At 45.3% G+C, this 27,991-nt stretch overlaps 1 protein-coding gene across 3 annotated transcripts; it reads left to right on the top strand.

Annotated features, from left to right (window-relative positions):
- The first annotated feature begins 1,476 nt into the window (after positions 1–1,476).
- Mlkl (mixed lineage kinase domain like pseudokinase) lies at positions 1,477–27,973 on the top strand. Of its 3 annotated transcripts, none has more exons than XM_052729175.1 (11): positions 1,477–1,955; positions 5,626–6,058; positions 9,981–10,054; positions 11,620–11,803; positions 14,849–14,946; positions 16,884–17,019; positions 17,435–17,516; positions 22,970–23,121; positions 23,978–24,027; positions 24,318–24,458; positions 26,569–27,973. In XM_052729175.1, exons 2-11 carry the CDS (start codon positions 5,628–5,630, stop codon positions 26,598–26,600), a joined length of 1,380 nt encoding a protein of 459 aa, XP_052585135.1. In that variant the 5' UTR covers positions 1,477–1,955; positions 5,626–5,627; the 3' UTR covers positions 26,601–27,973. The 3 variants fall into 3 exon arrangements, with proteins under 3 accessions (XP_052585135.1, XP_052585136.1, XP_052585137.1); XM_052729176.1 differs by having other exon boundaries at positions 1,477–1,772; XM_052729177.1 differs by lacking the exon at positions 24,318–24,458.
- The last annotated feature ends 18 nt before the right edge of the window (positions 27,974–27,991 follow it).

A 27,991-nucleotide genomic window follows, 5' to 3' on the forward strand; every position in this document is an offset into this window, starting at 1 on the left:
GCCCAAGAGAAAGAAGTGTGTTGCCGTCAACAAAGCTGAATGGAGCTGGAGATCTGAAGTTTTGACATCAGCATGGAGATGCAGACTTTGGAGTTTGCTCATCTCGTTTTCGGTCTTGCTTTGGTCCAGTGTTTCCTTCCTAATGCTCCCTTCCCTGTGTTTTGGAATGGTAATGTGTACTGTGTCACTGTATGTTGGAAGTATGTGATTTGCTTTTTGATTTTGCTTTTTACAGGGAAATTACTGTGCATCTCAGAAGAGACTTTGAACTTTGGACTTTGAAACAAGTTTGAGACTGTTATAGACCATGGGGAGTTTTGAAGTTGGACTGAAGTTTGAAGTTTTGCATTATGATATGGCTATCAGCCTTTGTTGGCCAGAGGGCAGAATGTGGTGGTTTGGGGAAAAAAAAATGGCCCCCAAAGGGAGTGACACTATTAAGAGGTATGGCCTTTTTGGAGGAAGTGTGTCACTGTGGGGGCGGGCTTTGAGGTCTTTTTTGCTCAAGCTTCCCTCAGTGTGACTGTCAAGTCGACTTCCAGTTGCCTGCAAGATATAGGACTCTCAGCGACTCCAGCACCACGTCTGCCTGCACACTGCCATGTTCCCATCATGATAATACTGGACTGAACCACTGAAGCGGTACAAGACAGCCCCCCCCCCCATTAAATGTTTTTCTTATAAGAGTTGCTGTGACCATGGTGTCTCTTCATAGCAATAAAAACCCTAACTAAGACAGCATACAATCCATTTCTATTCTTTGCCAGGTATACAGCCTGAGTAAGTGAACGGCAGTTCGATATTATACTGGCTAACTGGGGATATAACTGACTTTAATAAAACTCAGCTTGAACCATAACCAAGTTTTGAGAGGACCCTGAAGGAAAAAGGAAGTGACTTTCCCCTACCCGGGTAGCCCCCTACTCCCTTACCCTCCTGCCCCCACTCCCCATTCCCTGCCCCAGGATTATCCAGCACAAAGCACTTGTAGGAACCTCCTCCGTGCTTCCAGGGTTTCTTCCTATTTTTATTTATTTACTGTGTTTGTTGTGTGTGTGTATTTGCGTGCCAGGGCCTGGGCACAGGTGGAGGTCAGAGGACAACTTCGAGGAGTTCAGTTCTCTCCTTCCACCTTGACTCGGGTCCTCACCTCACTGAGCCTCTCACTGAGCCTCACTTTTTTATTTTATAATTTGCTAGACTCCCAGGTCATCCCATACAATGGTTATCAAGGCTCCCTGTAACCTTATTTTTTCAATCCCTAAGTTCGAGGTCCCAAGCAGAGGGCCTGGGAGTACTCAGAGTTGCTGTTTAATGGATTTGGCAAAAGGACCAGAGACGGGTAGGAGCTTCAACTGGGAGCTGCCCAGAAAGCCGGTGTGGGAAGCTGGCAGACCTCCAGCAGAAGTCACGCAGGAACCTAGGGGAGGAGTGTCAACCCGGCACCGGTTTCCGGAGCAGGACGCTGGACAGAAACGGCTGTCCAACGGGTTGCTTGGGAGAACTCCGCTGCAGCGCGGTTGAGTCCGCCCAGCTTTGACTTTAGGCGGCAACAGCGGTGTGTGTGGAATCCCTCACGGGCACCGGGAGCGCAGAGCCTGCCCCGGAGGGAAGGGGCTCTGGAGACCCGGGACCTGCCAGCTCCGGCCTGGCGTGCATTCTCAGCTGGGCAGAAGACCGCGGTCCGGGAGCAGCGGGAGACTGACCCTACTGGAATTGCACATAGGGCAGAGGGGACGATTCCTCCCTCCCACCTCCCCGCGACCACGAGGGTGAGCCCACAGGGTCCAGGGAGCCGGGAGCCGGGACTGGAGGAAGCGGGAGAATCAAGGAATCACAGTTTGAACTTCCCGGAACTCAGGGGCGAGTTGGTTTCGATTCTCTGGTTCTATTGGAGGGGCTGTCTGTCTGCTGAGATCTCTGCCGACTTCTGCCAAAGCAGGACGGAGATCGAGGTATGGGGTTTGAAGAGGGGCAAAGAATGGGGACCTCACCCAGAGGTGCCAAAGTCTTAGAGTAGGTGGGTAGTCAGTAGGACAATCTATCTCCAGGACAGATGATTCAGGTTTTTTGTTTTCGTTTTGGGGGTTTTTGTTTTGTGTTTTGTTTGTTTGTTTGTTTGTTTTATTTTTTTGTTTTTCGAGACAGGGTTTGTCTGTATAGTCCTCGCTATCCTGGAACTTGTTTTGTAGACCAGGCTGGCCTCCAACTCGATGAAATGTGCCTGCTGCCTCTCGAGTGCTTAGATTAAAGGCGTGCACTACCACCGCCCAGCTGGATTCTAGTTCTTAATATGAATGCCCACTTCCTTTTCTAGGGCCATTTCATGCAAGGATGAAGAAATAAGACGTAGTGTTTGTAAAAGGGTATCTAATTTTTTTTTTTTTTTAGACTATTAATATAGTGAGACAAGGTCTCACCGTGTAGCTATGGCTGGCCAGGAACTCACTGTATGGTCCAGGCTGGTCTTGAATTCATAGAGACATCTGTCTGTGCCTCCCAAGCACGGAATTTAAAGTTGCGCGCCACCAAGCCCGGGTAGTCTGATGTTTTTTAATGGGAGAGACTGACAGTAAATTATTATTATTATTATTTTTTTTTTTTTTTTTTTTTTTTTTTTTTTTGGTTTTTCGAGACAGGGTTTCTCTGTGTAGCTTTGCGCCTTTCCTGGAACTCGCTTTGGAGACCAGGCTGGCCTCGAACTCACAGAGATCCACCTGGCTCTGCCTCCCGAGTGCTGGGATTAAAGGCGTGCGCCACCACCGCCCGGCGACAGTAAATTATTATTACGACTGCTTCCAGACTTTTCACCTTTGCTCTCATTCATCCAGGGAAGAAGGGAATGGCTGGGCCCGAAATCTATTGGTTTTCTTTAAGAGTACCTAGCAGGCTGGAGCAACGGCTCAGCTCTTAAAGAGTAGCCCGATGTTAATGCCTGTGCGGCCTGCCCAGCTCGGTGGAATCCTGCAGACAAGGAAAAAAAAAAAAAAACCTGCTGATTGCCACGTACTTAGTTTCAGTCTGACAATTTAGTTTCACTTTTTGACTCACGTTTTAAAAGCAGATGGGGGTTCCAGGGAATTATTTCCTCCATGTTGTTATTTGATCTCAAAATGGATTTTTTCCTTTCTTTCATGAGTGTGTGTGTGTGTGTGTGTGTGTGTGTGTGTGTGTGTGTGTGTATGCCTGTGGAGGGCCCCCTGGAGCCTGAGTTGCAAGTAGTTGTGAGCTCACCAACACGGGTGCCAGGAACCCACTCACGTCCTCTGCGAGAGCAGCACGTGTTCTTAACTATTGAGCTATCTCACCGAGTTCCCAAGATAACTCTTTTCTGTTGTTTTAAATTTTGCCAAGATAACCTATCTGTTTCACTGGGCCATTGAGAAGACTGCTATGGTTTTAGGCATTTTGGGGCATTGGAGGCTGGAGAATTGGCTCAGCAGTTAAGAACACTGACTGCTCTTCCAGAGGACCCAGGTTTGATTCCCAGCATGCACATGGCAGCCAACAACCTTCTGTAACTCCACTTCCAGAGGATCTGATATCCAAAAGCACTGCATGCTCGTGGTACACAGACATACATGCAGGCAAAACACTCATATACGTAAAATAAAAATAAATCAACTTTTAAAAAATTTAATGATTTACTTAATTTTGTTTATATTTTATGTGCATTGATGTTTTATTTGCATGTATGTTTGTGTGAGAGTATCAGATCCCCTGGAACTGGAGTTACAGATGGTTGTGAGCTGCCATGTGGGTGGGAATTGAACCGGGGTCCTCTGGAAGAGCAGTCAGTGCTCTTAACCACTGAGCCAATTCTCCAGCCTCCCCCAAAACCAATAAGTCTTTAAAACAACATTTAAAGTGCTTTTTAAGCCAGACCTTTAATTGCAGCATTTAGGAGACAGAGGCATGAAGATCTCTGTGAGTTGGAGTCCAGCCTGATCTACATATTGAGTTCTAGGACTACATAGGAAAACTCTCTCAAAAACAAACAAACAAAGGTGTTTCTGGATCTGTTTCCATGGCTTTGAACTCATTTGAACAGCATCTTCATCTATCAAATGAAGATGAGGATGGAACCGTGTTTCTAAAGCACTCAGCATGTTGTAAGCGAAGGGATTTACTGCTGTGGCAACTCTCATTCATTCTGGACTCTAGTTGCCTTTGCTTCAAGTAGACCGTGATTCAAACTGTCTTCAACAAGAAGTGGGTTGAGAGTGGTTGAGTGGGTAGAGAGATGACTCAGCAGCTTAAAGTACTGCCTGCTCTTCCAGAGGACCAGGGTTTAATTCCCAGCACTCACATGGCGGCTCACAGCCATCTGTATCAAAGATTCGATGAGCCCTCTTCTGGCCAGCACTGATACTGCATGAGAAACTGAGAGATCCTTTATCCTTGTGGAACAGCAGATGAAAACTTGCTGATTAACCTCTGCATGTGTTCAGATGCAGCTGGAGGGGTTTCCCTGACCATGAGCCCAAGGCCAGTTTGTGCCTTTTTTGAAGATTTGAAGAAAAGATGTGAACGACTGGACTCTTCCCTCTGTCAAAAACAGAGAGGCACCAGGATAATGAAGCACACTGATGGAGAGGTCAAGGTCATTCTGAGATACATAGCTAGAGCATGTCTCAAAACAAAACACAACAAAAATGGAGACGTGAAAGACAGAAAGGTCATGTCACAGAAACTAAAAGGAAGCTTTTCAGGTTTATTTTTTAGACTTAGATTTATTTATATTATTTCTTGTGTGTGAATGTTTGACCTGTATGTATGTATGTGTGTGCCATGTGCATGCCTGGTGCCTGCAGAGCTCAGAAGAGGACACTGAATTACCTCTGCAAGAAAGAGCAGCATGTGCTCTTAACCACTGAGCCATCTCCCTGGCCCCAGGAGCTTCTCTTCAAGCTGTGCTGAGGCTCACTCACTCAGAGCCTTAGCCAATGCTGCCCAAACACTCTACCACTGAGCTGTAATCTCAGCTTTGGATTTTTTTGGAGACAGGATCTCATTAGGTAGCTGGGACTTGAACTCGTGATCCTTCTGCCTCAGCCTCCTGGGTGCTAGGATTTCAGCACCACTACATCTACCTGGAAGTATATTTCTTTGCAGCAATAAAGACTAATTCTAAGTCAGCTCGCTCCACTGGTTTGAGGTGCCTGCTTGGCTCCTGAAGGTATTTCTAGGACCTCAAAAGGATATCTGTGTTAGGATAGGCTAAATAATATGACAAAAACACCCCAAAATATAACGGCTTTCATACCGCTGAAACTGCGTCTTCAATCACAGTTCATAGCAGAAATCCTGGCAACAACAGCAGCTTTCCTCCAAGCAATTATTCAGGAACCCAGGATCTGTTCTTTAGGATACCAGGATCCCTGAGACCCTATCCTTGCAAACCTGTCTCATCCTAAAGCAGCACAGGCCCCCAACCACTCACACCCCATAGTTAGGTGCTCATCACATGGCCTCACGGAGTTGCAAGAGGCTGAAGATATAACATTAGCTGACCAGTACCCCCTTTCTGGCACTGAGATCATAGATACCCTCGACCCTCAATTAGGTGAGTAATAACTACACGGGTGATTGTGAGATTTTAACCAATCTATGGGTCTCTTCCAGGGATGGATAAATTGGGACAGATCATCTCCTTAGGACAGCTCATCTATACAAAGTGTGAAGAGATGAAATACTGCCGGAAACAGTGCCAGCGTCTAGGGAAACGCGTGCATGGCCTGCTCCAGCCTCTCCAGAGGCTCCAGGACCAAGGAACGAACAACCTGCCAGATGATATAACTGCTGCCCTGGGCCGTTTTGAGGCTGTCCTGAAGGAGGCCAGGAAGCAGATAGAAAAGTTCAGCAATAAGACCAGCATTTGGAAGTTTGTAACTGCGGGCAGTGACAAGATACTCTTCCATGAAGTGAATGAGAGGCTGAGAGATGTCTGGGAGGAGCTCCTGCTGCTGCTTCAGGTTGATCAATGGAACTCTGTTTCAAATGCTGGCCAAAGAGCATCCTGGCTGCAGGAAGATCAACAGGATGCAGAGGAGGATGGGTGAGTATTCCAGAGGCTGAGAAACGATAAGCTGGGTTTGGGGGATGAAGTGGAGGACCAGATGGAATCAGGGAGCATCTTAGCCTCACTTTGGTTTGTCTAAGGAGAGGAATGATGGAGGATTTTGAACAGTGGTGTATACTTGTGACTTAGAAATCCTACTGTATGATAGAGGCTGGTGAAATCTGGGGAAGCCTTTGTGGAGAAGGGGACGTGTTACCTGCTTGTGAGTCTCCTTCGCTTCTCTGTTCACTCTTTGATGTAATATCTGGAATTCCAATTCGTATCTTACAGCCTTAGCTTCTATGGGACTCTCACTTAAAGTGAAAATTGTCCAGTAAAAAGAATTAAATAAAGCAAACTATGGAAATGCGGATTGGGTAGAACACTCTACTGCTGATAGGAAGCTAATTTTCTCTACACTCATGAAAACCACAAGGTAGGGTAATGACACAAGGATTCAGAAAGAACAGACAAGACAGACATTTGAGTGGACACCCTGACTAAGAAGAAGGAGCTAGCCATACAGAGATGAGATTGCAAGAAGGAGACCCTAACTGAAGTACTGTGTTTCAAGCCTCTGCTTGTGCCACATCCACTAACAAGCCATCTGGCAATGCTCCACATGAAGACACAGGCATGTAGTTGGCCCTCTATGTTGCTATGGCTGTATACGGCTACTACCTGAAAGTCAATAGCTAGAGCCAATAATTCAACCTGCCTGAGGGTCAGAAAGGAAGCAGGGACTGAGTTAGGAGACCACATTAGAGGGCAGATGAGTTAACCACAGCTTGAACTAGAACGGTCCTCCTTGAACCTCACAGAGGGCCAGGCTCTGAAGAAGTGAGGCATAGACTAGGCTGGAGGTAGAAAGTAAGAGTTGAACCTAGGCCACCGAAGAGGAAAGACAAGGGAAACATGGAAACAAATATGACTTTCTTAGACTAATAATGACCCAGTGATATGAACCCCAAGCACAGAAAGATAGAAGAAGTTTGTGGGAAAAGGAAAGGAAGCTGATACAAGACTAACTTTTTTTTTGTTTGTTTTGTTTTTTGTTTTTTTCGAGACAGGGTTTCTCTGTGTAGCTTTGCGCCTCTCCTGGAACTCACTTGGTAGCCCAGGCTGGCCTCGAACTCACAGAGATCCGCCTGGCTCTGCCTCCCGAGTGCTGGGATTAAAGGCGTGCGCCACCACCGCCCGGCTCCAAGATTAACTTTTTATCAGGCAAATCACAGGCTGATGGCCACAGCCAGCCGTGATGAGGCCTTTTGGTGAGAGATCACTAGGAGAGTTCCCACAATAGCATCATGTGACTTCGCCTGGCCCAGCCTGTGTGCCAAGGGGCAGAGGCATGAACCAGGCAGGACTACAAATGTGTCCTACAGCTGCAAGGGTGGAGGATAGTTTATCAACTCTGTCTGAGAAGAGGACACTGGAGGGAATGACCTAAATTCTTTGATAGAGAAAGCACAGAAGTTAGAGGGTCTGTACCCCAGTAGGAAGAGTTGGGTAGAGAGAAAGGGAGCAGGGAGGTGTGCTGGGCAGTGTCAACTCGACACGACCTCCAATCATCTGGGAAGAGGGACCTTCAACTGAGAAAATGCTCCATCGTGTCAGCCTGTACGCAAGTCTGTGAGGAATTTTTTTTCATTAATGATTGATGTGGGAGGACCCAACCCACTGTGGGCAGTGCCACCTCTGGGTTGATGGTCCTGGGTTGTACATAAAGCAAATGGAGCAAGTCGTGGAAAGCATACCAGTTGGTAAGCTGCGTTCCTCCATGGTCTTTGCTGCAGTCCCTGCCTCTGGGCTCCTGCCTTGAGCTCCTTGCCCTCTTCCCTGGATGAGAGATTGTAATAGGTAAGCTAAATAAACCCTTTCCTCCTCAAGTTACTTCTGGTCATGGTGTGTATCACAATAACAGCGAGCAAACTAGACCAGAAGAACACGTGGACACACCTTTTAGATGCTTGAGCTCGGAGGAGTAACTGTTCTACTGTTTTGATGGGGAGGTGGTGATCCATGCCCTGTTAAGTTGGCAGGAGACATCGAAGGGGGACAAGTGAGGAGAGTTTTAAGCAAATGAGTTCTTTTTTATAACAAGAGAAACCAAGACATCTGTAATCCAATCAAATACCCACCATCAATGAGAAAGAGACTCAGGGATTGGGGAGGGTGGGCGTTATGGTACTATAGAGAGGTTGACTCAGCTAGAGGACAGGATTGGCTTCCAACTTTTCTAATCATCAGAAAATGCTGGTCCAGGGTGGCAGGAACCATGTGGAAGTCATTAACCTGGAAGATAGGACTGACTTCCTGCTCTGCCCTTTACATTTCTGTATGGGTGATACTTTCATATAGTACTGTATTCAAAAGATTTTTAAAAGACCCAGCATAGCTGGGTATAGAAGTATACACCTTGAATCTCAGCACTTGGGAGGCAGGGGGAATCTCTGCGAGTTCAAGACTGTCATGGTCTACATAGTTTCAGGACAGCCAGAGCTACATAGTGAGATCCTCTCTGGGGGTAGGGAGCAGGGGTGGGCGGGGAGGCCCAGCATAAAGGAGTTAATCTCCCTGTCATCCTTGACATCAGGGGACCTCTTCTACATCTCAGACACACTCTCACTTTGCACCATCTTTTTCCTGACCCTCTGGAGATTTACATGTACGTATTCTGATTCTTCGTCTCTTCTTAATAGATAATCTTGAGTATTCTTCCAAATAAATTTCCATAGATATCTCTGGTATTACTTGGTATATACAGACCATATATATTTAACATGTAAATTGTATCCAATTGTTCAGTTATAATTTTATAATGAGCATCTTTGTGTGTGTTTCAGAATAACTTTAGGAGATAGTCCTGATAGTGAAATTACTTGGCTAATCGCTGGGTTAAAGACAATGAATATTTTCAATTTTGATAGATTGCTAGATTGCCCTCTACAGAGGCTATATATTTTATCAATCATGGATTTAAAAAAAAAGAAAAACAAAAAAACCATTGGTTTTTTTTTTCCATTAGAAACTAAAGATCTCAAATCCTAGGATTCCCCAGTCCTAGGCAAACTGAGATGGTGCGAATTTACACACAATATAAATTAGGTTATGATGTAAATAAAAAGACACTGGCCAAGAGAGATGGCTTAGTCATTAAGAGCACTTCCTGCTCTTCCAGAGGACCCATGTTTTGATCCCAGAACCCATATTGGGTGGTTCACAGCTGCCTGTAATACTGGTTCTAGAGGATCAAAAAACCCCTTCTGACCTACTCAGACATATACATGAGCGGCCTACAGTCAGATAGACACATGCACACATATGCATAAATAAAAATAATAAAACTAACAATAAATCATCAAGCACTAACAGTTCAGTGTTTTATAGAAATAAGTTTATTTCTCATTCAAGCAAAGTACACGAGACCCCCCCAAGATGATTCCTCCTTGGGATACTTCCCTTAGTCCAGCACTTTCCTGTCAATACAAATTTCCCAATTCCAAAGCAGCCAGGTTGGGACCTTGAACAGAATCAAAAAAAAAAAAAAAATAAGAGAGGAAAGACTTATTCGGGTTCATAAATTTGAAGTATTTTCTAGCCATCACAGTGGGAAAGGCATGGGGCAGTTCTACGGCAGTGTGAGTATGTAGCCGAGGCTCCTTACATCCTGGCAGAAGTAGAAAAAAGCAGACCAGGCCAAAAGTGGGTATAATCTTCCAAGACTCACCCCCAGTGACCTACTGCTGCCAACCAGGCTCAACCTTCTCAGGGCTCCACAGTCTTCAAAATAGTGCCACTCACTGGGGACCAAATGCTCAAAATATGAGCTGTGGGGACATTTCAGATTAAAACCATATCTCTTTCACTTAATGTTTAGCGCCTGTATGTTTAAGCATGTTGCCCCTTTTTCCTGCAGAAATGAAAGTATGCGAGCTATCTTGATGCAGATGAGAATTGACGTGGAAGAAATCAAGGAAACTCTGAAACAACGTAAGTTGTCACATGCCCTGTTTCAATGAATGCTCCCAAATTAGAAGTCATCTGTTTGCTAGGAACTCCAGCCTACTCTCCTCCTGCCCTGCTCCGTTTTTCTGCTGGATAGTGCTGGAAGCAGCTCACAGGTTTGGGGATGTGGCCACAGTTAACCCAGGCTTCTGTCCATGGAGTAGCATTTGAAAGTGGCTTCTTGATCAGCAAGAAACCATAGCTAGTGCCTGTCAGAATACTAAAATAGGCTGGGCATGGTGGCACACGCCTTTAATCCCAGCACTCTGGAGGCAGAGGCATCTCTGACTTCAAGGTGAGTCTGATCTAAAGAGCTAGTTCCAGGACAGCCAGGGCTACACAGAGAAACCCTGTCTCAAAACACAAAATAAAAAAGGATGCAAAAAATAATTATAATAATAAATAATTTCCTCCATGTATAGCATCTACATCCAGTAAGTTTCTGTTACAGTAACATACCCAAGGTAGTAGCTTAAGAAGAGAGATAGTTTACTTAGGCTCACAGTTTTGAAGGTATTCAGTCCATGATTGGTTATTAGCCCCATTATTTTTGTGTCTGTGACAAGCCAGCTTGTCAGGTAGACACGTGATGAAGCAACAAAGAGAGCAGGAGGAAGGGAGTGGGGTCCCCAACCCCCTTTAGAAGCATGCCTCCAAATAACTGAGGAGGCACCATTTGTCCCCGTCTTAAAAGTTTCCACCACCTCCCAATAGCACCATCCTGGGGACCAAAGTTTTAACACATTGGCCTTTGGGGACATTCAACATCCAAACTGTAGAGCATTAAAGCTTCAATCCACTTACTGAATGTCCAGAAGAAATTCAAATGAAGGGCTTTGGAGATGGCTCCGTGGGTAAAGGGCTTGCTGCACAAACATGATGACCTGCGTTTGGATCCCCAGCATCTGCTTAAAAAAGAAAAAAAGAAACAGGCAGGTGGCACATACCTGGGCTCTCAACACTGGAAGGTGACAACAAGAAGACCTCCGGGGCTCACTGGCCTGCCTTCGAGTCAGTCAGCAGGCTACAAATTCAGTGAGAGATCTTCTGTCAAAAATAAGGTGGATGGGAGCTGGAGAGATGGCTCAGCAGTTAAAAATGTCCCCACTCTTGCAGAGGACCCAGATTCAGTTCCAGCATCCATATGGTGGCTCACAGTCACCTGTAACTCCAGCTCCAGGGGATTCAATGACTTCTTGCCTTTTAGGGCCCTGCATGGGTGCACATACAGACATGCAGGGACACACTCATGCACATAAAATAAAAATAAATATTAAAAAAAAAACAAAAACAAGGCCGGGCGGTGGTGGCACAAGCCTTTAATCCCAGCACTCGGGAGGCAGAGGCAGGCAGATCTCTGTGAGTTCGAGGCCAGCCTGGGCTACAGAGTGAGTTCCAGGAAAGGCGCAAAGCTACACAGAGAAACCCTGTCTCGAAAAACCAAAAAAAAAAAAAAAAAAAAAAGAAAGAAAAAAGAAAAGAAAAAAAAGAGACCACTTCCCTAACAACACCTTCTTAGCACACTGACTTGTTATCCCCTTCTGTCTCAGGCTCACTAAAACCCACACAGGAGATCCCACAGGAGCAAATCAAGGAGATTAAGAAGGAACATCTTGTCAGATCTCCATGGACCTTACTGAAGAAAAATAACCTGAGCACACTTTATAGAGGAGAGTACCACAGATCTCCAGTCACCATCAAAGTATTCAACAACCCCCAAGCCGGAAGTGTTGGGTGGGTAAGCTGTAGTGTATGACTCTCAGATGGCTCAACACTTACTCTCTGTAACTTCCCAAGGAGGAGAAGTATATTTTCTCCGTTAGTAAATGGGGGAATCAGGCTCTAAAGGGTTAAATGACTTAATCTGTATTATTAAGAAACAGAGGTTATTGGACTGGAAAATTGGCTCAATATAGGGCTTGTTGCTCTTACAGGGGACCCAGGCTCAGTTCTCAGCACCAACATCACAGCTCACAAACATCTGTACCTGCAATTCCAGGGGATCTGACATCGTCTTTAGTCCACAGGTGCCAGGCACACATATGGTGCACAGACATACACGCAGGCAAACACTCATGTACACAAAAGAAAAAGAGACAGGCTAACATTGAACTCAGCTCTCTTCCTCAACTCTAGGACTTTCTCCCTTTTACTCACAGCTTTATGTATTTTTCAGAATTTTTACTCTTTTCTGGCCATAGTGGTGCCATGCCTTTAATCACAGCACTTATGAGACAAAGGCAGGCAATCTCTAAGTTCAAGGTCAGCCTGGTCTATATAGTGAGTTCCAGGCTAGCCAGGGCTGCATAGAGATCTTGTCTCAAAACAATAACAGAATCTGTAACTTTGTAATCCTGTTTGTCAATTCTTCATCCCCTCCACATATAATTCTCTTTTTGGTGTGGTGCTGGGAATTCCACACACAATAATTCTAGTGTTTATTCTTGTGTTTTTCTGTAAAATATACTCTGCTGTTACTGTGTTATACAGTTTTAATGTTTCACAGGTGACAAAGTAGCATGTCTACTTAACCTCACTTTCTTGATTCAGCATCATGGAACATGGAGTCCTTTTATTGGAAGTAAATCCAGTGAATCATTTGGTATCTCAGTCCACATTTCATCTATTTCCCACGATGTAAACCATCTGTTTCCAGCTGGAAATAATGCCACCATACATAGCCCTTAATGAATCTGTATGGCAATTTTGAGGTACCAGAAACGAACCCTGAACTTTACACATGGAGGCAAACACTGCCACTTAGCTACACCCCCAACACTTGTACAAAAATTTCTTTGGACTGTAACTCCCAGATAGGAACTGTTGGCTCATAGGCTCCACATATATAAACTGGCTAAGTACTACCAGGAAGCTCTTAGAATATACCTACCTTCCACCTGCAGTACCTGAGATGCCTGTATTTCATATACTGACTGATCCCTGGTGTTTCTAAGTTTGTTTTATCTTTGTAAAGTGAGATCAGATCTGAAAACATTTCTCCATTTACTAATAAATTTGATCATTTATTTATATGTGCTTAGCCATTGCAGTTTTAAAATTTTTATTTGTTTACAAAGAATTTGGGCCGGGCATGGTTGCCATAGGCTTTTAATTCCAGCACTTGGGAAGCAGAGGCAGGCAGATCTCTGTGGGTTCGAGGTCAACCTGGTCTACAGCGTGAGTTCCAGAGCAGCCGGGTCTACATAGAGAAACCCTGTCTCAAAAAAAAAAAAAAAAGAATTTGGTTTCATTGTGACATTTTATTTTTACTATGTATGTGTGTGAGTAAGTACATCTGAGTGAAGGTGTCCACGAAGGCCAGAGGCATCATATTCCCTGGAGCTGCAGTGACAGGCAATTGTGAGGCACCCGACGTGGGTGCTGGGAACCAAACTCAGGCCCTCGGCAGGAACGTATGCACACTCTTCACTGAGCATCTCTCCATCCACTCATCACGGCATTTTCAAATACCGTTTGGTTTTCCCCATCTCTGCTCCCTCTCTTGAGCCCTCCTCCCCCCAGTAGCCTCACTTTCCATTGTCATGTCATGTGACCTTTTGCCCCTCCCCTCTTCTCTCAACACCCCTGTTCCCTTCTTGTGATCACCTCTCTAGTTTCATAGTCTATACCCTTTCTCACAACCCCTTATGTACACACATACGAACATTAGAAGTTAGGATCTGCATATGACAGAGAACATGGGATTTTTGTCTTCCTGTGTCTTCCCACAGGGTAAGTGCACACCATGCTGCACCACTCACAACAGCTGTTGGGCTTCCTTTTCTGTAAATCACCCATTCATATCTTCTGCCCTCTCTTCGGTCACATTTGCAATTTCTGTGGGTTTTTTCTTATTAAATTTTTATTGTTATTTTATGTGTATGGACAATTTTCCTACATGTGTGTCTGCGTGCCACTTGCAGGCCTGGTGTCTGTCTGCAGAGGCCAGAAGAAGGTATTGAATCCCCTGGAGCTAGAGTTGTGGATGGTAGTGAGCCATCCTGTGAATGCTGGGAATTGAACCTGGGTCCTCTGGAAGAGCAGCCAGTGCTCTTAACCTCTGAGCCATCTCTCCAGCCTCCAATTTTTTTTTTTAAAGTTTAGACTTTAATCCTCCTGCAATCAGTCTTTATATGTGATATTATGCAGGGTATAGTCTTGGTTTCATCCACAGAGTAAGTCAGTCTTCTCTATATTACCTATTAAATAACCCATCTTTTCCCCCACTGATGGGCAGCACCACACTTATTGTATAAACATCTGTCTAGTTTCTGTATTGCTGATCTGTCCCATGGGTCAATTTATCTGTCTTTGGATCAGTGAACATACTGATTGGACCTTTGGTGGGGGGTGGGGAGTGGAGGGTGGAAGGGTCTATTATTGTTATTGTTATTTGTTTGTTTGTTTGCTTGCTTGTCCTGTAGCCCTGGCTGGCCTGGAACTCACAAAGATTCTCCTGCCTCTGCCTTGAGAGTACTGGCATTGATGGCATGTACCATCATGACTGGCTTTATTAAGTTTCTTCCTAAGATTTTTGCTATTTTTATACTATTGCAAAAGATTCTCTTAATTTTGTTTTCAGACTTTTCATTGCTAGCACATTGAAATACAGTCAGTTTCCATGTTTTGGTCCTGCTCTGCCTGCCTGACAGATCTTGGGCAAATGCCATTTTTTTCTTGGAGCCTCACACTTAGTGTGAATGAGCCCCTGCTATACTCTGTACATTCTTTGAGGGACCTTCAGAGTCCAAATGCTAATTTCTCCTTTCACTCTCCTAGAATAGTGAGGCACACTTTCAATAATGAGATCAGAACCATGAAGAAATTTGATTCCCCCAACATCTTGCGGATATTTGGGATTTGCATTGATGAAGCAGGTAAGGAGGCTTCTGGGATTGGTCAGACTTTTGACTGCCTAGAAGATGCTGTCTGTCTTTTGATGTGTTGCTTTTTATTTTTTGAGCTTTGAAGAGAAGTTAATTATAGATTCACAGATGAGCACTTCAGAGGTTAGAACGAGAGTTGTGCGGTTCGAGTTAGGCATGGAGGTCAGCCACATGGTGGACAAACAGCCACATGGTGGACAAACAGCCACATGGTGGGGAGGACAACTTTAGAGACAGTAAAAAGGCTCAAGTACCAGAGGAAGCGTACTTAAGCTCCAGCCAGCATCCTGAAAAAAGACAAAAAAGAAAAAAACCTTACATCTTTAGGAGTCAGGTTAGGAAGGTGGGCAGGCCCCACAGAGCACTGGGTTACATCCTTTTTTTTTTGGTTTTCGAGACAGGGTTTCTCTGCGTAGCTTTGCGCCTTTCCTGGATCTCACTCTGTAGACCAGGCTGGCCTCGAACTCACAGAGATCCGCCTGCCTCTGCCTCCTGAGTGCTGGGATTAAAGGCGTGCACCACCACCGCCCGGCTATGTTACATTCTTAAGAGCAGCTCATGGGGTAGTATGAGGTACTAAGAGTTAGACAGACTCTGGGATAGGTAGACAGACAAGGGAGAGGGGCCATGACTAGGTAAAAGACTTCTAAGATGGCCAGCTCCTTCCTCACTCTCCTGACCTGAGACAAAAGCCTAAAACAAAGGCTTGGCAGGCTTTTTCTCTCCTACCGGTAGGACACCTGCTCACTCATGCTACACCTCCCCAACCCTGGTTTACACAACAGTTGTGGGCTAATCCTGTCTTTGTTCAAACTGACCAACCCCAAATTAGGAGAGGAATACCCTTCAAAGACATTAAAAACCAGCCCTGGAGAAGAGACTGGATTCTCAGACTCCCAAGTCCTCTCTCTGATTTGCAGAGGATCTTTCTGTATGCTTGCTGTGTGTGTGTGTGTGTGTGTGTGTGTGTGTGTGTGTGTGTGTGTGTGTGTACGCTTCCTCACTCCTAACAAAAGCCTTTCCTCACTGGCTGATTCTGTCTTCTGTGTTTGAGATTTTCCCCCAACGTGCCTGTCTCACCCAAGACTTTTCCTGCCCTTTAATTCTCTAACTGACAGAGAAAATAAACCCCATCAAGACCCCTCGATGGGAACAGTGAAGTTATTACCAATGTTCATTATTTTCTGTGTTTCAAGATGTAAGTTCCCATCTTCTTTGAACTAATATGGCTGTTGAGATGCTAGCCTGAGTCAAGGGTTTGTTTTTGTTTTCTTTCTTTTCTTTTTTGCTTGTTTACTGTTTGTAGACAAGTTCTAATTAAGTAGCACTGGCTGGCCTGGGACTTGCTTTGTTGACCAGGCTGGCCTTGAACTCACAGAAATCTGCCTGCCGCTGCCTCCTGAGTGATCAATACAGTGGTACACCACATCCATCCCCTTATATTTCTTCTAATGTGACTTTAATTGTTTCTTATCCTTTAGCAAAAACCAAGTGTTAATGTGACTACATTTTCTCTCACAGTATGGACTTCCCTGCTGATCATTTTTGCTGTTGTTGCCTAGAAAGAGGACAAAACACCTCCCCTTCTGGAAATTACTGTACAGCCTAAGTCCAACCTAATCTGAGTGTATGCAAAAGGGACTGGTGGGGAGAGTTCAGGCTAGAAGTCAAGGTCCCGGGTCAGAGGCTAGAAACAAAAGAAATAACACATCCAAGGTGAATAAGTCACCTCAGCCACCACCTAAGAGAATAAGTGTCACTAAAGTCCCCTTCAGGTGAGACTTTGTACTTTAAAATCAGGTTGGTCTTACACTGGGGGAGAAATGGGGCTCACTTTAGAGCAGAATGTATCTCTATAGGGAGAAGCTGAGAAGGGATTTGTGGCTGTGGGAGTCCTGATCTTCATGGTGTCTGCTTCTTTTCCATAGTGAAGCCCCCTGAATTCTCCATTGTCATGGAGTACTGTGAGCTTGGAACCCTGAGGGAACTGCTGGATAAAGAAAAGGACCTCACAATGAGTGTGCGCATCCTCCTAGTCCTGGGAGCAGCCAAAGGCTTGTACAGGTAGCAAAAGGGTTAAACGGGTACCACAAAGAACCGGAGGCATCTAGCCAGGCAGTGGTGGTGCACACCTTTAATCCCAGCATCCAGAAGATAGAGGCAGACAGGCAGATCTCTGTGAATCCCAGACAGCCAGGGCTACACAGAGAAATCCTGTCTTGAAGAAAAAAGAACGTGAAGAGTCTGCCCACACTACTGATGATCTCAGAGGTGGTGGAAGAACGGGCCGGAAGCCCCGGATAGTTTCCCTTCTTTCCACGGTTTCACTGCAGACTCTGATTCTGGGCAGGTGCATTTTTCTAGGTTGTCCACAGATAGCTGCCCACATGGAAGGCAGGGTACTAGTCAGCCTCATTTATCCCATTAAACACTGTTTATGTCAAGATTATTAATATACCCTACCTTTGGTTGCCATCAGGCTACACCACTCAGAAACACTCCAACTGCACAGAAACATCAACAGCTCCAGCTTCCTGGTAACTGGAGGCTATGACGTCAAGGTAAGCACATCTTCCAAGGGCTCCTTGGGTTGGTCGGAGCTAGCAATGGTTTGCTGCTAGAAGAGAGTTTTGCAGAAAGGCTGTGCCTTCTTCTCTCTCTCCTAGATTTTAGAACTGAGTGCACCTCTTCTCCCGTTTGTACAGCTTTCTGGGTGCCCAGCACAGAACAGACTTAGCCCTTGTAAGTCTCCCACTCCAATGTGCTGATCTTCCTACCATCCCTCAGAGCAGGGATGAGCTAAGAGTCATTTCTCTTAGACACTTAGACACCACTTCTACATCACTGCAATACCTACCAGGGGAACTTCTTAAGTTCAACTAGGCATTCAGATTCAGAGAATTGTCCTGGGGCCACACTTGTCATTCGAGGTCACTTACAAGAATCTCACAGGGAGCATACCTTGATAGCAGCATCAAAACCCCTTCTCTCCAGTGGGAGTCTTCACATTCATCCAGGAGATACTGGCTTTGCTCCTACCAGTTGCTAAAGAAAGAGGTTCCCATTAGGTGGGTATGGAGCCAGCCAGATTTAGAAGTCTCATGACTTGTAAGAGTCAATGTCTCTTATAGCTCTACAGACATATCTTCCACTGGCCCTGCAAGGCATGAGCCAGTTCCCATGTATAATGATTGCTACAAAGTACAGCATGCCTATGAGGTATTTATGATCCTCCAAACCCTACCCCAAAGCAATTTGTATATCACCAATCATTTTTATAATTAGGTTACTAAGAAGCATGTGATAGTCAACCTGTATCAGTTTTTTAGGGGAACAGAGCCAAAGGTTAGCTGAAAATCTACCATAACTTGTTTCATTTGCTCAGAGGAAGAGAGGGGTTTGTTAACTCATTGTCCAAAACCCTAAAATTGTAAAAAAAAAAAAAAAAGGGTATTTTATTTGTCATCCATAGATACTTCTCTCTCTTTTTCTTTTAATTTTTAAAGATGGAAACAGAGCCGGGCGGTGGTGGCACATGCCTTTAAACCCAGCACTCAGGAGGCAGAACCAGGCAGATCTCTGTGAGTTCGAGGCCAGCCTGGGCTACAGAGTGAGTTCCAGGAAAGGCACAAAGCTACACAGAGAAACCCTGTCTCAAAAAAAATAAAAAAAAAAAGAGATGGAAACAGAAATACAACTAAAACTGAAGCTTCTGAAAGTACCGTATGATCATGCCCATCTTATATCATTCCTCAAACTTGACTTCAGACTCCCACTGGCCTTGAGTTTCAGAGCTGGGTCCCAGAAATCATCCCTGTTGGTGACCCTTCTTTCAAAGTGGATATCTACAGAGTACCCTGTGGGCATGAGGTGACTGTAATCATAGACTTCACAAAAGACTTAATCTGACCTCTTGGTGGTTTTCCTCTTACCCATGACTGCTGTCACTTTGCCAGAGACAGCTGTCAATTCCAGCCACCAGAACATGGCTGTGGGGGGGGGGGGGGTGGCTGAGGTGCCATCGTCCACATTCTTTGCTATGACAGCTTTATTTCCAGATTAGCATCCAACCAGGATCAGTACCACTTTGCCGAGTTTTCTGAGCTTTCCCCTTATTTTAGTTAGGGTTTCTATTGCTGTGAAGAGACACCATGACCACAGCAACGCTTCTAAAGGAAAACATTTAACTAGGTGGTTTACAATTCAGAGGTGCCGTCCATTATCATCATAGTGAGACATGGCCGTGTGCAGGCAGACATGGTGCTGGAGAGTGTCTGAGAGTGCTGCATCTTGCAGGCAACAGGAAATGAAATGAGACACTGGCTGTGCCTTGAGCATATATGAGACCTCAGAGCCTGCCTCCTCCAATAAGACCACACCTACTCCAACAAGGCCACACCTCCTAATAGTGCCATTCCCTTTGGGGACCATTTTCTTTCAAACCACCACATTCCACTCCCTGGCCCCCAAAGGCTTATAGCCATATCATAATGCAAAAATACATTAGGTCCAATTTCAAAAGACAATTTCATTGTCTATCACAGTCTCAACAATGTTTAAAAGACCAAAGTTCAAAGTCTTTCCTGAGATTCATGCAATCTCTTAACTGTAATCCCATGTAAAGTCAAAATCAAAAAACAGGTCACATATTTCCAACATATAATGGCAGAGGATATATATTACCATTCCAAAACATAGGGAAGGGAGTATAGTAGGGAAATACTGAACCAGCAGGGCCAGCTCCAAACTCTTCATCTCCATGTCTGATGTCAAAGCAGTCTTCAGATCTCCAACTTCTTTCAACTTTGTTGACTGAAACACACTTCTTTCTCTTTGGTTGGTTCTGTTCCCTATTAGTATTCCCTGCTGATGCTCTGGCATCTCCAACATAATGGAGTCTCCAAGGTAATCCAGGCTTCAACTTCATAGCTTCATGTAATGGCCTCTCCAGGCCTCCATGCAGGGACACCCCTGACACATGCCTGGCCTCAGCAGCTTTCCTTAGTCACGGAGGCAGATTTCACAGCCCCTTTCTTCTATCCTTAACTCCAGAACCACATGGCTGAAGCTGCCAAGTTCTGCTGCTTTCTGGGGCTAGAACATTCAATTACATCTTCACTAGCTTCCTGATTTCCATGGTTTCCTTCACTGCCCAAGCTTGGCTGTTTTGGAACTTGCTCTGTAGACCAGGCTGGCCTCAGACTCAGAGGTCCACCAGCCTCAGCTTCTGGAGTGCTAGGATTAAAGGTGTGCACCAACAGAGCCAGCTCTAAGATTTTCTTTAATTCCTTTTCACAAGTTGGAAACTTAGCTGGGTGGGATCTTTCCCACCACCCAGCTCCCAAATAAATCACACACGGAGGCTTATTCTTAATTATAAATGCCCGGCCTTAGCTTGGCTTGTTTCTTGCCAGCTTTTCTTAAATTATCCCATCTACCTTTTGCCTCTGGGCTTTTTCCTTTTCTTACTTCTGTATATCTTACTCTCACTCTTACTCTGAGGCTGGCAGGGTGGCTGGGTGGCTGGCGCCTGTCGTCCTCCTCCTTCTCTCTCTCCTGCTCCTTTTTTCTTTTTTTTCCTCCCAGATTTCTCCTCCTATTTATTCTCTCTGCCTGCCAGCCCCACCTCTCCTTTCTCCTGCCTCGCTATTGGCTGTTCAGCTCTTTATCAGACCATCAGGTGTTTTAGAAAGGCACAGTAACACAGGTTTGCCCCGACCAGCGCAGGGTATCAACGGGGGCGACCCACCTGTGGGAGAGAATGAGAGAGACGGGGGAGACACGAGAGAAGACAGCAAGACAGTGTGTTCTGATCAAGCTGCAAATTTTATTCTCCTCAGCAGGGCTTATATAGCATGGGAGGGGGAGGGGAGGAGGGAAGGGGTGCACGACGTGCCGTACGTGCAGGTGAAGGGGGACGTGCAGGTGAGGGGCTACGTGCAAGTCGTGCAAGTCGTGAGGCTGCTAGGTGGTAAGGTCACTGGTCAGGGCCCATTGTTCTGTTGCTATGCTACCTGACCTGCCTGACCTGTTCTTTATCTTTGGGGGCATCTGGTTTAGGGCAGGGGCTTGTTCTCTGGCCTAGCTAGTACTTTTCCATGGTCCATGTTTGGTCTCTGACACAGGTTCACAGAGTTAAACAAATGCAACACAAACAAAAGTAACACACCTTAAAATAATATTCTACAATACCACTCTCTTTATTCCATTTCTTAATCTCTCTATCTCCTTGAACATAGACTTAGCTCCATTCCACTGCCTGGTGTTCCTTTTCTTCTCAAATTTTACATTTTGTAATTTATCCTGCTCAGCTTTCTCCTTTTCATTAAAAATCTGTATAAGAGTGACCGGTAATAACCATACAACAGAGTCAGTACTAGGCTGTTTTGAGATTTCCTCTGCCAACAGAATTAATCCAAATCTCTTCTCTTTAGCTTCAGGCAGACTCTTCAGACAAGGGCAAAAAGGAGTCACATTCTTATCAAAATATCACAAGAACAATCTCTAGGCCACATATTAATATTATTCTCCTCTGAAACCTCTTGACCCAGACCCCCACAGCTTAAATCATTCTCAGCACCACTGTCTTCCATGCTCCTACTAGCATGGCCCATTAAGCAGTGTTTAAAGCATTCCACTGCTTTCCTAACCCAAACTCCCAACGTCCAGATTCCACAAAAACATGATCCGGACTTTCACAGAAATACCCCAGTCCCTGGTACCAACTTCTGTCTTAGTTAGGGTTTCTATTGCTGTGAAGAGACACCATGACCACAGCAATGCTTCTAAAGGAAAACATTTAATTAGGTGGTTTACAGTTCAGAAGTTCAGTCCATTTTCATGGTGGGACTTCGCAGTGTGCAGGTAGATATGGTATTGGAGAGGTAGCTGAGAGTTCTACATCTTGTAGGCAACAGGAAATGAACTGAGACACTGGGTGTGGCTTAGCATATATGGGACCTCAAAGCCCACCCCCACAGTGACACACTTCCTCCAACAAGATGTCTCCTACTCCAGCAAGGCCACACCTCCTAATAGTGCCACTACCTTTGGGGGCCATTTCCTTTCGAACCTCCACACCCATTTCAGCAGCACCAACAGGCTCCCAGCAGACAGGTGCACAGATACTGTTCTTTCTTCCAGCCTCACATAGACAGAGCCTTTCTGCCTTTCAGATGCCTTCCCCATCTAAGTGTCTTCTATTGTTTTGTTTTTGAGACAGGGTCTCACTATGTAGCTCTGGCTGTCCTGGAACTTGCTACGTAGACCAGGCTAGTCTCGAACTCACAGAGGTTCGCCTGCCTCTGCCTCCTGAGTGCTAGAGTTAAAGGCACGTGGAACCACACCTTGTGCCATCTGTATGTCTCAACCTTTTCTTGACCTCACCCTTAGATTTGGGTACCTAGCTGATTTTGTCACCTATTCCCCTTCTGCACATTGATGATGCTAATGTCAGCTCCGCGGGGAGCAAGAGCATGCGCTCCCTTTAGTCATGCCATGGCATCTTTAGACTGTTCAGGGTTCACAAGAATAATTCACACTTTTCATGTAAAACCCAAGGAACACCATGCAAGGACAGACAGAACAAAGGACTTTCCACATGTCACTTTGCGTCTGCTTCTGGGGAAAATCAAACCGCGTTGCAGCTCTGTGCCCCCTCCCCACCCTTACTGATTGGACTTGAGTCTTTCACCATGAAAGCCCTATATCTAATACAGTATAACTAACGGTAGCGATAAGTAAGTTTAGTCAGTACACTTACCATACAGGGGCCTTATAGCCATTGTTTCAGATAATCTTCCCTAACACCATGCCCATTCTGTTGAGAAGTGCTGTCATAGTGTTTCTCTTGATTGGCACAAAATGACAAAGCAAACCTACAATGTCAAGCATAGTCTGAAGGCAACATTGGAAATAAATCCCAAGGGAAAAGGCCACCCCAACTCCCCCTTCTCCCCCTCCACCCCGGAGCTTGCTCTTTCAACATCTACCTCTAACTCATCTTTCTGTCTAGCTTGCAGGATTTGAATTAAGTGAAACACGGGCTTCTATCAGTCGGGGGACAAAAACCACTCAAGCAGAGAAAGTCAGTTCAACAGCGTATGTCTCACCTCAGAGACTGAAAAATGTGTATCGTGTATACGACAGAGAAGCTGAAATATATAGGTATGTGCATGTTCTTGTACAGATTCTAACTCAAGGCAGAGAGGTCAGGACAGTCCCGGGTGAACCCCTCCTCTGAGGACCATCTTTTTTTTTTCTGGAGCTGAGGACCAAACCCAGGGCCTTGCGCTTGCTAGGCAAGCGCTCTACCACTGAGCTAAATCCCCAACCCAAGGACCGTCTTAATTCTATTGAACAGGGGATAGGAGTGCAGGTCAGTGGTGAAGTACTTAACTAATATGTGTAGGTTCTAGCTTTGATCTAGCACTGAGTGTGGTGGGGTGTTGCCTGGGGTTGGGTAGTAACCAGAAAATTCTGAGTTTTCTGAAATGGCTGAAGGGGCATGGGAAAAGAAATGTGTGACGTGCTTAGTTCCTTAGTTTTATTTTTAAATTTTTAAAAGATTTATTTTTATTTTATGTGTATGAGTGTTGTGCCTGTATGTATATGTACCATGTGCATATGCAGTGCCCACAGAGGCTGGAAAAGGGCATCTGATCTCCTGGAACTAGAATTGCAGATAGCTGTGAATTGCCATGGGGTGCTAGGAGCAGAACCCAGGTCAGCAAATGCCTCTGCCGTCGTCTGTTCAGCCCACTCTTTCCTTTTTTATTTTTTAGTGTGTGTGTGTGTGTGTGTGTGTGTGTGTGTGTGTGTGTGTGTGTGTGTGTGTGTTATGTATGGAAGGGTGGCTTGCACATGCCATGGCATATGTATGAAGTCCAGAGAACAACTTTTTGCGACATTTCTCTCCTTCCGCCTCTGCGTGGTTTCTGGAGATCAGATTCAACAGGGCATGGCGCCGCAAGGTCTTCGCCCACTCAGTCAGCCACCTGACAAGCCCTTGGTTTTCTTTTAGCTTTGGAATCGTGCTCTGGGAAATTGTCACTGGAAAGATCCCGTTTGAAGGTAAGGACCATGAAGGCTGGCTCTGCTGGGGTTGTGGTTGGGTCCTCTTCTGAGAGACCAGAAAACCCCCATTAGTGCTGCCATAGCCCCCCGGTTTGCTGATGCAGGAATTACCCGAACTGCTTAGTAGAGTCATTGGAGGCTCTTTTGTTTCTTCGTTTGTTTCTTTCTTTATTTTATTTTTTTTCTCTGTGTTTGAAGTCCCTCATTTTAATCCTAGCTATCAATATCCGGAGAGAAGTACGTGAGCGAAAAATCTTAAGCTTCCCATCCTATCTTTCCCATGGCAGGCTGTGATTCTAAGAAGATCTACGAGCTGGTAGCTGAGGGTCAGAATCAGGAGCCAGTGGGTGAAGATTGCCCCAAGCTGTTGCAGGAGATCATTGATGAGTGTAGGGCCCATGAGCCCTCCCAACGGCCCTCTGTGGATGGTAGGATTCTTACTGGCATAAAGAATGCAAGCCAGCCGGGCGGTGGTGGCACACGCCTTTAATCCCAGCACTCGGGAGGCAGAGCCAGGCGGATCTCTGTGAGTTCGAGGCCAGCCTGGGCTACCAAGTGAGTTCCAGGAAAAGGCGCAAAGCTACACAGAGAAACCCTGTCTCGAAAAACCAAAAAAAAAAAAAAAAGAATGCAAGCCGCGCCGGGCGGTGGTGGCACTCGCCTTAATCCCAGCACTCGGGAGGCAGAGGCAGGCGGATTTCTGTGAGTTCGAGGCCAGCCTGGTATATAGAGCGAGTTGCAGGAAAGGCGCAAAGCTACACAGAGAAACCCTGTCTGGAAAAACCAAAAAAAAAAAAAAAAAAAAAACCAAAAAAAAAAAATCCACACGTTTATTTCACAATTGTGAAAGTTTTTGTTTTGTTTTGTTTTTTTGTTTTGTTTTGTTTTTTTAAAAAAAGCTCTAATAAAGAAGTTCACACCCAGGGGTAATTCTGCCCTTCAGGGGGCATTTAACAATATCTGAAAACATTTTTGGTTGTTGCAATTCAGGGGAAGGGGAGGCAGGGTGTGTGTTCTTGGTATCTAATGGAAAGAGGCTGGAATGCTATTAGATTCATAGGACAGGGCTCGAGGTGTAGCTTGATGGTACTGTGCTTGCCCAGCACATGGGGGCCTGGGTTCACAGCCCCCAGCACCACACACACAAAAGCTTAACACGGAGCCCTCAAATGTATATGGCATCCCTCCACAACTAAGAACGATGCAGTCCAGATGTTCCCCAATGCAGGGCTGCAGAGACCAGAAGCGGGTTACCTTTCTCCAGTGTATTTCTTTCCTCCCTCCCTCCCGTTCTTTATTCATTCCTTTCTGCTTCCCTTCCTCCCTCCCTTCACTCCTTCTTTTTTCAGCATCCTTGGGATTATTTCTTTGACTAGGACTATTTTTTAAGGTTTTGTTGTTGTTGTTTTGAGACAGGATCTCCCTGTGCAGCTCTAACTGTCCTGGAACTCACTATGTAGACCAGGCTGCCCTGGAACTCACAGAGATCCACCTGCCTCTGCCTCCCAAGTGCTAGAATTAAAGGCGTGCACCACCATGCCTGGCTTATTTGTGTGTGTGTGTGTGTGTGTGTGTGTGTGTGTGTGTGTGTGTGAGAGAGAGAGAGAGAGAGAGAGAGAGAGAGAGAGAGAGAGAGAGAGAGAGAGAGGTGTCCTAAAGAGGGTATCAGTTGTCTTCTATCTTTCTCCACCTGTTGAGTCCTGAGCTGATCCATGGCTTTTCCTGAGGCCCTGATGTATGGAAAAGGAAGACAGTTCCTTCTCTAAAACCAGGAATGTGCTTGATAGAGTGGGTAATGGCCTGTGGTCTGGGTCTTGGCAGAACTGAGGTTTCAGGTTCTAAGAACCCAACTCTTCCCACTGTACACGTGGTTATCAGTCCCAAGCTGCTGTGTCCTTGACCTGTAATGGTCTTGAGATAGCCCCTTGTGCAAGACGGTTTGATGAGCTTTTTGTTGACTTTATTTCGTTGTATGATAGTTTTTGCTGACTCTGTCCCATGTCTCCCCTGGAAATAACAAATAAGATGTTGTACTGCTTAATAAGCTTACTTGGCATAAGACATAGCTTATGCAAGACCTCCCATTCCCAAACTTCCATATCTTCTCTCTCTCTCTTCTATTCTCTTTATCATCTGATCTCCTGGTCCTCTCTCTCAGGACCCTGTCACTGAAGAATGACCTGCTGGTCCAGGTCATCTACTTTTTCTTTTTGAGGCAGGGTCTGTTCTTGAACCTGGGGGCTTCATTTTCTCAGCTAGAATGGAAGCCATCAAGCCCCAGTAATCCTTTTGTCTGTAACCCCCCTCAGAGTTGGGGTTACAAGTGTGCCATGATTATAGGCATGCACCACCATGCCTCGTCTGGGATTTGGGTTTTCCTAGGTGGCTTTTTAGAGGCATGTGTGCAGATGGTTTAGGTAGCAGCCAGACCAGGCAAACACAGTTCCTGTTTTTGTGTGTTGCCTGCTGTAAATACATGTTTATGTTTCTAGCTTGCATGTCAGTAACCCGCCCTTGTCTCTGTTCATTCATTCATAGGAATCTTAGAGAGACTGTCTGCAATTAACTGAAGTTATGTATTCAAACCAAAACTGAAGATTCCCTGGACAAGAAGCTGGAAGAGGCACAAATTGGACATTTGTCCTTCATATCTGCTAGTATCAAGTTTTGCTGGGTGCAAAATTCTTTTTTCTTTTCAATGGGGTATCATCATATAGCCCTGTCTATCTTGGAACTTGCTATATAAAACAGGCTGGGCTCAGCCGGGTGGTGGTGGCGGCGCACGTTTTTAGTCCCAGCAGCACTTGGGAGGCAGAGCCAGGTGGATCTCTGTGAGTTCAAGGCCAGCCTGGACTACAGAGCAAGATCCAGGACAGGCACCAAAACTACACAGAGAAACCTGTCTCAGAAAACAAAAAACAAAACAAAACAAAACAAAAAAAATAGGCTGGACTCGAACTCAAAAAAAATCTTCCAGGTTCACCTCCCAAATGCTGGGATTAAAGACATGGGCCACCACATGTGGCAAAGTTCTTATTTATTACAAATAGAAAACAATTCCATGGGTCTGGAGAGATAGCTCAGCAGTTAGGAGCACTGGCTGCTCTTCCAGAGGACCTGGGTTCAATCGCCAGCACCCACATGGCAGCTCACAACTGTCTTTAACTCCTGTTCCAGGGAATCTAACACGTCATACAAATATACATTTAGGCAAAACACCAATGCACATAAAATAAAAACAAATACATTATTCAAAAAAAGATTAGAAAGAGAGAAAACAATTCCAGCCCAAAGTGGTGGTGCATGCCTTCAATCCCAGCACTTGGGAAGCAGAGGCAGGTGGATTTCTGTTTGAGGCCAGCCTGGTCTACAGAGCAAGTTCCAGGACAACTAGGACTACACATAGAGAGACCTGCCTCAAAAAACAAGCAAGACAAAACAAAACAAAAACAATCCCAGCCATAAAGAACTCCCAATATTTCCAAAAATATATTTCTAATATTAACTGCAGATTATTTACAAAAGTTCAAATGGTTTTATGTTCATACCTCTTTTCATGATTTGATGGATCCTATTAAGAAATGACCTCTATTTCCCCAGCATTTGAATCTGAGCTGGCTAATAGCTTGATTATGTCAACAGACTGTAGAAGAAGTAACAATGGACCACTTCCAAGTCTAGGCTTCAAGAGGCTTTAAAATGTTCACTCCCTCTCTTGAAACAGTACCCATCCATGAGCAAGGGTAGTAGGCTTGCTGGAAGTTGAGGAACTACAGAGTAGAGGCAAATGGTCCCATAGAGTTCACGCTAAGCCAGCCGGCCTGGCAATTGTCCCAGCTGCGTGAGTAAGCCCAGTTCAGACTAAAGAACTACCCAACTGAGCCCATCCCATTGCCAATTTACAAAAACATGAGCTAAATAAATATATTCCTGTCTTAAGTCACTAAGTTTTGGGGTGTTT

This window comes from Peromyscus californicus, unplaced genomic scaffold (genome assembly GCF_007827085.1).
Source record: "Peromyscus californicus insignis strain IS unplaced genomic scaffold, ASM782708v3 Scaffold_8__1_contigs__length_139910024, whole genome shotgun sequence".
NCBI lineage: Eukaryota > Metazoa > Chordata > Mammalia > Rodentia > Cricetidae > Peromyscus > Peromyscus californicus.

Excerpts from the sequence above, each read along its gene's own strand:
- Mlkl (XM_052729175.1), top strand. The coding sequence starts at position 5,628 with ATGGATAAATTGGGACAGATCATCTCCTTAGGACAGCTCATCTATACA. Across the intron at positions 14,947-16,883 it reads GATTTGCATTGATGAAGCAG|TGAAGCCCCCTGAATTCTCC; the intron begins GTAAGGAGGCTT and ends TCTTTTCCATAG. Across the intron at positions 23,122-23,977 it reads AGAGAAGCTGAAATATATAG|CTTTGGAATCGTGCTCTGGG; the intron begins GTATGTGCATGT and ends GTTTTCTTTTAG.